This window comes from Mus musculus, chromosome 5 (genome assembly GCF_000001635.26).
Source record: "Mus musculus strain C57BL/6J chromosome 5, GRCm38.p6 C57BL/6J".
In the NCBI taxonomy this organism is placed as follows: domain Eukaryota; kingdom Metazoa; phylum Chordata; class Mammalia; order Rodentia; family Muridae; genus Mus; species Mus musculus.
The window spans coordinates 150562507-150571375 of record NC_000071.6 but is presented as its reverse complement, the minus strand read 5'-3'; the positions used below and the strand labels follow the sequence as shown (position 1 = coordinate 150571375).

General features: G+C 45.6%; 1 protein-coding gene across 5 annotated transcripts in view; it reads right to left on the bottom strand.

Annotated features, from left to right (window-relative positions):
* Positions 1 to 1228: 1228 nt before the first annotated feature.
* Positions 1229 to 8869, bottom strand: part of Brca2 (breast cancer 2, early onset) — a 47851-nt gene continuing 40210 nt past the window's right edge. For 3 of the 5 annotated variants that reach the window (XM_006504906.4, XM_006504907.4, XM_011241019.3), the window contains 3 exons: positions 4247 to 4488; positions 3608 to 3769; positions 1627 to 2437 (listed from right to left, as the gene is read on the bottom strand). In XM_006504906.4, coding sequence (XP_006504969.1) covers positions 1865 to 2437; positions 3608 to 3769; positions 4247 to 4488 — 977 coding nt within the window. In that variant the 3' untranslated portion in view covers positions 1627 to 1864. Of the gene's footprint in view, positions 2438 to 3607; positions 3770 to 4246; positions 4489 to 8869 lie in introns of all 5 variants that reach the window. The other 2 variants (NM_001081001.2, NM_009765.3) reach the window with 1 other exon arrangement.

Below are 8869 nucleotides of genomic sequence, written 5' to 3'. Positions count from 1 at the left end.
ATATAAAAATAACTAACACCAATAATAACTATAACAAAAAAGCCCAGATGATGAGTCTCATAGTAAATTGGGATGACTCTGCCATTTTAAATTTGCACATGGCAGTCCTGTAGCAATTCATTTAATTTTCTTACCTGCCAGGCCCAGGTAATTGTTGGAATCATAGCCTGTATGCTGCCTGTGTGCATGACTTTGGTATGGATGGCTTCATGCATCTAAGTTGGCAAAGGGGAGAAGGGTCAGAGGCCAAATGGAATTCCCTTCCTCTAGTTCCATACGTGCAGCCAAAGGACAGGATCTGCGTTCTCTGATGTGGTTGGTTGGCTCTCAGAGCTTTGGTTTGCCTGGGCTGAGACCAAAGACCACAATAAATGGCTTTGGCTTTGGGCCCAGAGCCTTCTCAGAGCTCTCAAAGTCCTGCCCAACCATGTCTCTGCTTTCTTCTACATGGAAATACCAAAATACTTGGTTTGGAAGCATAAAATTGATTAAATGCCACCAAGCTTATCCCAAAAACCAACTGATTAAATGCTACCAAGTACGTATTTAAAAGCAATACATACTTTCCCTTCCGACTCCTCTGGCTTCTGTCTTACGGACCCTTTGAACAGCTATCACTGACTCACTCCCGTTACTATAGCTCCACTTGCATTATTCATAGAATTAGCCGAGCGCTCTGCAACCAAAGGCTCTCAGTAAGAATAAATAACGCCAAATGCTTTTGCCATTCATCCCCGGTCATACAGTACACACTGTGGGCTTTAACCATTGTCACTTTCAGAAGGAAAATATGCACAAGTAGCAAAGTTTCATACTTTGTTCACTCAGCGTGGATGTTTGTGGCTTCTGTACTAGCTGTTTGTAACTGGTGGCCTGAGAGAATTGAGAACAGAACAGCACTTTTGACAGGATTCACAAGAAAAAAGGTTAAATATCAGCTGGGTGGAAGTGGCTCATGCCTTTGATCCCAGCACTTGGGAGGCAGAGGCAGGTGGATCTCTGAGTTCGAGGCCAGCCTGGTCTCCAACAAGTTCCAGCACAGCCAGGGCTACACAAAGAAACCCTGTCTCAAAAAACAAAAAAAGTTAAATTTTGTAAATAGCATAATTCCTGTTATGTAAGATTTATTTACTCTGCTCTAGGTTGGGTCTCTAGTACAATGATTAGGACATGAAAACCAAATTACTTAGTGAACAAAGTTTAAATCACTAAGAGCAGAGCAGAGCACTTTACAGCTGAAGTTCAGTGAGAGCATCCACCTGCCGATGGGGCTGTGGTCAGGGAAGGACTTTGTAACCCACCGCCTAGAACCTTCTGTGTAATGAAGGGTGGCCCAAACTCCCCTCTCTATCTCCTACATGCTGGGATGACAGGTGTGTGTCATTATGCCTGACTGGATTTCTAGCTAGAATAACTTGAGAGATTACACTGGGACAGTGGAAAGGAGTGACAAGGCTACACAGAGGTAAACATCACGGTTGTGTCTGTTTACCCTGACAGGATGGAGCTCTAGCAGAACCAATCATGCAGGAAAGAACACTATTTCATAGGACTTCCTAGGTAAAAAAAGAAAAAACTTCAAAAACAGGAACCAGACTATATAAAGTAACCATACTTAGCCAGTAATCTAAACTAAAAGCAAAGCTATGTTTATTTTGTATATAAAATGATAGTTGTAGTGATCCAGTCTACTCCTAAAGCTTTTTAAATCAGTCGATGACAACCAGCTTTAGTTACACCAACACAGACCAGGTAGAGCATCTGAGCAGTAAACACACGCTTCAGTAGAGTGCAGCTACTCCCGCCTTCTCACACGAACACCTATGAGTAGCCTGGAACTGTACACATCTTACAAACCGGGAGGCTAAGACTCAACAGCTAATTTCTCACTGCTGTCGCCTCTACAGTCCCTGAGAGACTCCTTCCTGGACCTGGGCCCTACTTGCTGGTCTGGCCTCTGTGCTGGCTGGGGGTTCCTTGTGGAATCACCGGGAAACGCTTGTTCATTTCCTCCCACGGAGTCAGGCGTAAGGGCCTGGGTGCTGAGCAAGGCAAGTTCTTCATCAGCTACTGAATCACAGTCCGGCAGAGAAACGCCACTGGTCTTCTGAAATGGCGTTCTCCTCCGCGGGGAACTGGGTTCTTTTTTAATAGGTGTTGCGTATTTCGTGCCACAGCTCCGTGGCGGCTGAAAAGCCTTCTGTGCAGCTGGAGAGACAAAGGTACAGATGGGACTGACCGGGGACGGTAAGGGCAGCCGACTTAGGAAATCCAAGGCTCTTCTTTTTCGACAGGTTTTTGGGTCATCAATCTCGTTCTCTCCACTCCAAGACTTTGCTGCCATCTGGGCTGAGTGAGCCAGGGGCATAGACTTCCCTTTCAGTGTGCAGTGTGATAAAGGACTTTGATAACTTTGCTGACCAGTAGGTGAAATCCTCTAACAAAACACACAAAAGAGGAGCCTATCATAATAAACACTTGTATATAAATAAATTAGAATTAACCTTTCATTAGAAAATACCTATATACACCAACAGGACACCTTTCCTTTCCAATTGCTAAAGGGTAAATAATGCCAAACATTCATGCTCTTATTCCTCACCCACAGGAAATAATTTTGCAAAGTGACAGATGTATAAAAATGGCCAGAAATGAGTCGGGCGTGGTGCCGCATGCCTTTAATCCCAGCACTCGGGAGGCAGAGGCAGGCAGATTTCTGAGTTCAAGGCCAGCCTGGTCTACAAAGTGAGTTCCAGGACAGCCAGGGCTATACCTGTCTCGAAAAACCAAAAAAAAAAAAAAAAAAAAAAAAAAAAAAAAGGCTAGAAAAGGAAAATGAAGAGATCCTATATAAGATTAAAAATAGAGAAAAAAAGAAACAAACACATGACATCATTTATGCTTTAACTTTTCAGTGTTATAACCCCCCAAAACAACAGGCTTGTCAAAATCATTTTAAAAAGGATACACACTGCTCAACAACTCCTCCTCCTCCTTCTGAACATTTACTTACTTTGTGTACATGTTGTTCATGTGCATGTGTGTATGTGTGTATGCAAGTACTCACATGCTACAACATACCTAAGGAAGTCAGAGGACTACCTGTGGGAGTCTGATCTACTTCCTCCAGAGAGAGACCACGGCTGGCCTCCGTGGAGCTCTAACACCTTTCTTTTCTCAGTCCTGAGTCTCAGGCAACTGTTTAGTGTTTTTCTTTGCTAGGCTCCTAACTGTAACAAGCACTTTTCTTGTATGGGGTGAGGACTGCTTGATTGAATTAAGGTACTAAGCAGTGCCACCAGTCTGGCCAGCCCTGGCAGCTAGGCACCCCTATGATTAAGGAGTCACCTGAGCTTAGAGACTAAGCAACAGCTGTGGGCCAGCTTTCCCAGCTCAGGAGCCAGCAAAGGATCTTGCAAGCACATGTTCTCAAAGTGCCAACAGTGTAGTCTGCTCCCAGAGTTTTACATTCATACTTCAACAAATAAGATACGATTTCCACATAGCCTATGCCTCAGCTACAGCAAACTAACCACAGGTTAAATGCAGTTTAGTTCCATCATGTTTGCTAGGACATACGAAACACCTTACTTCCATACTAACTTACCAGGAACTGACCTCCTGAACCAAGGAGATCTGAAGCACAGCAAGTGGAGGCTGCATGGGGCTCTCGGGTGGGGTCTTTGTTCGGTGTGGACCACTTGGGACTGTCTCCCTCAAGCACGTGTATAAGCTTCTTTTCTGCCTCCTTGTAAAATGTATCGATATTCTAAGAGAATAAATTGGAAAAGCCTGTGCTGAGTTGCTAATTCACACATTTATGTTCTCAGAAAGTGTTTTCTTTCAGAAATAAAACATTCAGAACAGAAGAATGAAACCCACTTTTGTTTGTTTGTTCTTTAGCTAGGGTCTTGAGATACACACACAACATATACACCCATGTGTGTGTATGTGTGTGTTTATATGGCCTATGGTCTGGTGTTCACTGTATAGCCAAAGCTGACACTGAAATTCTGGACCCGCAGGCATGTGCCACCATGCCTTGTAAGACACTTAAAATTTGATGTAAATCTAATTCTCAGTACTGGGGTGAAGGGGGAGAGTACTGGGGTGAGGGGGAGGGTGTGAATGAGCACACATGGGTGTGTGTGTGTGTGAATGAGCACATGTGCGCATGTGTGGAATCACTGGGCTGAAAGCACTCTCCAGGCACCTGTTGGTCCAGCTTCCAAGTCCCTAATCTCACCTCAATAGCATGCTTCAAGTTGTTGACTTTCTCCTGAAAGTAGGCCTCCTTTGGACTGGCAGAAAATATGGAAAAATGGCCAGCAAATAAGGTCGGCACTCCTGATGTGGATTCTGGCTGGCACTGGAGGTTGCTTGCGGCAATTAGCACACGTGGCTTTATGTCTTCATTAAGGTCTATCCCGAATTTCACCACTAATAAATTAAGGCACTCGTCTGACAGGTAGACCAAAGGAGCAAGACCTAGGATGAAAATGCCAGTCATTGTTATCTTTAGAACTGCGAGGATAACGATATACACAGAATTCCTAGAATGAACCATTACTTAAGGTGTTTGAACTTCAGTGCCAAACATTTCGAGGCCACAGGGCAGCATATACACTGATAATTGTCCAGGAGAGTGGACATTTGATGCATCCTTCTGAAGAAAACACTGGCATTGCCTAGCAAAGCTATGGCCATCCTACCTTCCACTCGGGGTTCTTACTTCTAGCACTCTGCTCTGAAGACTGATGACCATTAAATAATAGTAAAATACATGTGAGCAAGGGCCATGGTAGTGGCTGCACCTAGGTCACTCTCCATAGTCTGAAACTATGGAATGCTGGAAGCAACTCATCTGCTCTCACTCACAGGGGAGTAACTGTGTTCCACCCACACAATGGTTTCCTGGGCAACTGTGAAAAGAAGGAAGAAAACCCCAAGGCAGTGCTAACTAGGAAAAGCTCTCCAGAAAGACATAGCAGGAAGGAGACAGGGAGAACGCATACACGTTTCTACAGTTCTGAGCCAAGAGTGAGGAAGGCTGAACAGGAAACTGGACAGGTGAGGACTTGAGGGCCAGGGGAGGACCAGACTCGGGAGAGTTAGTTCCTCAGGGAGGAAAGATACTTCTCCAAGCACAGCTTTTGTATGGCTCTGACTCTGACAATCAGTAACAGACCTTAGCTCTACTTGTTTATTTTTGGTTTTTTGAGACAAGGTTTCTCTGTGTACTCCTGGCTGTCTTGGAACTTGTTCTATAGACCAGGCTGGCCTTGAACTCATGGGGATTGGCCTGTGTCTGCCTCCTAAGTGCTGGGATTAAAGGCATGTACCCCCTTCCCCCATGTGTAGACCTCAGTTTCCCCATTCACTTCCCACTAAAGGGGAAGCAGTGTTGATACAGGGCTGCAGCACAGATCATAGATGAACCGGCAGTGCCTTGTGCTTCCAAAATGTAAAAAACTGTTGAGAAAATGAAGGAGGGTTACTGAGAGCTATGGGTGGCCTGGACCTGGGCAGCCCTGGGACGTACCTAGGCTAGGCTCTCCCACTCTCTTAGGTAATGATTCCCTGACCTTCCACATACTGACCTCAGTGGATGAATGGATGACTTTGTTTCCTGTTCAGCAAGGAAACAAAAGCCATTAAAAGAGGTCTGTGCAAGTGTCTACCTCTCCATCAATTTCTGCATTAGTACCCTATCTAAGTACTCTTGCCTCTCTGCTGATGGATACAGCTTGTCTCATCTGTGTCTGGATACAGAATGTTCTGTGCTGACTGCCCAGTGTCAGCCTTGCCTCTCTTCCTTAGCTTCTTCAGCACACTCTACCCTCAGTGTGCCAGCAACACTTTACCTAAAAACTATTCTCTTGATCATGATTCTATTTTCCTTTCATTCCCTTTAAACAAGTGACGAAGCAGAGATATGATACACCAAACTCTCATAAGAACAGACAGGAAAGAGAGGCTACTTAGGAGCAGCCCAGGGGCAGAAGAGAGAAAGAGGTGAGGACAGTTTTACAGAGAGCAGCTAGACATAGGGGTGGTGTGTGTGTGTGTGTGTGTGTGTGTGTGTGTGTGTGCATGGCAGTCTTACCAGGACAGTATTACAGATACAGGTTACAGAGAGAACAAGCTAGACACAGGTGAAGACAGAACTAGCCAGAGAATGACGAGGAGCCAAAAGATTAGAACAGATTGCCAGAGTTAGCTGGAAGCCAAGCAGAGCCATTCAGTCAGAAGCAGAGAGAAGCTTCTGTCAGTTTGAATCAGTCAGCTCAGGGAAAAGTTTGGCCCAGAACACCTTAGTTGAACTAGTTAGCCATTGTCTCCTCTCTCTCTCTGTCTCTCTGTCTCTCTCTCTCACACACACACACACAGAGCAATGTCTCTTCTTTCAGCGTACTGTGCTCCTCAGCACTCCACCTCTCTGCACTCCTCTGCACTCCCTGCCTCCTTTATATGTGCCCCAATCCTGATACCCAAGTGTCAAAACAGAGCCCTCTGTCTCCTCTTCTCCACTCAGAGGGAATACATTCAGTCTCTCTCCTTTGCATCTCTCGGGTATACCAATGCTCTTAAAGTCTGCATCTGCAGCTCTGACTACCGCTCAAGTACTCTGTCTGATCTAAAGTTCATGTGTCTGTGAGCACAGTCCTGAAGCCACATCTCAGAAGCTTCCCATGCAGCTGAGACACCAGCCGCAAACCATGCCCCTGGGTTGTTATCAAATCCTCTTTTGCAAGTGGCAATCCCAGTCTTCCGCAGCTTCGGACACCCATACTGTTCCCCTACCTTCAGAGGGTAACCAGAACCTGTCTGCTGTTCTGAATCGTGTTCACAGCTTCTATCTACTTTGTCATCCTCTCCTGCCTAGACTCTTACCATGGCATCCTCCTGGAGTCCCTGTTTGTGCCCACACCCTTTGTACTGTATGTTCAATGTAATAGCTCAAGTGATATGTGAAAAGGTCAAAGCCTGTCCCTCCTCTACCTTCCTGTGACTTCCCATCACCATTGAAGTAAAAGTTAAAATATATACAAGGGAGCCAGCAAGATGGCTCAGTGGGTAAAGGTAACTGTTGTGTAACCCTGATAGTCCAAGTTCAATCCTGAGACCCTACATCAAGGTATACAGAAAGAACCATCTCCATAAAGCTGCCTTGCCCTCTGACCTCTGCACACATGCCACACATAATAATCAATATAAAATGTAAAAGTATATCCAAGCACCCATACACCTGGTTCTTTTGTGCCTCTCTCACACTCCACCAAAGCATACAGCCACCGGGACTCTCCTCAGGCTCTGCAGGCTTCTCTTTCAGTTTTTTTCTGGCACCATCAATGAGGTCTTTTCTGAATGCTGTCTAAAATGGCAGCTGAGCATCAGCTCTGTCCCCACCCTGTCCTTTCTTCTTCCCTTTGGCCCTCCATTGTTTTGTTTGTTACCTCCTCCTCCCCCTCCATCTTCCACCACAGTGCTCCCAGGAAGGAATTCTTCTCTGCTGTGCACCTGGCATTGAACAATTACTCAATAAATACTAATGGAATCCACAAATGAGCTACCTACCTTCTATAACAGGCAGTGTGCGGATTCAGTGTGACTCAGATAGCAGGGAATGACATGGCTATGTGGCTGATGAACTTAACAGCTAGAGACAAACCCCACATCAGTCAGCTACTACTCACCAAACACAAGAGGGAAGGAAGGAAGGCGAGCAGGGAAGGAGAGTGGGAGGGGAAGGGAGGGTTTGCAGGCACAGTGGAGGACAGAACGAAACCTGTAAGGAAAACACCACAGAACAAGGAAATTCTTTTTTCTTTTTCTTTTCTTTTGTTTTTTGTTTTTTGGGTTTTTTTTTGTTTCTCAAGACAGGAGACAGGGTTTCACTGTATAGCCCTGGCTGTCCTGGAACTCACTTTGTAGACCAGGCTGGCCTCGAACTCAGAAATCCACCTGCCTCTGCCTCCTGAGTGCTGGGATTAAAGGCGTGCACCACCACCGCCCAGCGAACAAGGAAATTCTTAAGATTTTTCAAACTGACTCTGCTACGAAACTTTAGACCCTCAGGATCAGGGTCAACAAACAGATCTGTAAGTTGGAAAGGAGCCTGCAGGACCACAGAAACTGACAGCATGTGTTATTTTACCACAACAGGACAGACTCGTGCATGAAATGGCAAAGTGAGATGTGCACAGTGTGTGCAGAAAGCAAAATTAAAGACAAAGTTGCCTGTGACCATAATGGATAAAGATAGGAAATACAACAAAAAAAGCAAATAGAAGCAGAAATAAATGTACTGTCATACAAGTGACATTCCTGAGGCAAGGTGCCTGACAGGGAATGAGGACAAAAAGCAGAGTGTGAAGCTTGAAGAGCTTTCAGGCCCAGGGCTGCACAGAAGCTGGTGTCAGGAGCAGTGAACACTTCTGCTAGGACACTGCTCTTCCAGAGGACCCACGCATGGTTCCTGGCCATCTCAAAACAACGCAAAAGACTGAGACAACAGAAAGGACAGTAAGTGAGCAGAGATGGGAGGAATGGGGAAACTCTAACTGCAAAGATGTGCCCCAAGGAATTTATCACGTGTGGTAGAGCTTGTCCTATGGCACTTGCTCCTTTAGGGTGGGAGATGCAGATAGACAGGGCCCTGCCTTTACAACACTGCATCCCAAAAGGGAGCCAGTTGTGGGGTGGAGACACTGTTAGGTGCTGTTAGGTGCTGAGGAGTGCTGTTGCAGGATATTTGATCACACTGTGAACCCCGAGATTGTGTTATTTACTGAAAAACACCTGTTTCTAGTTGTAGTGTGGTTCGTCCTTAACACACACCTTTAATCCCTCTGGCTAGAATATAGAA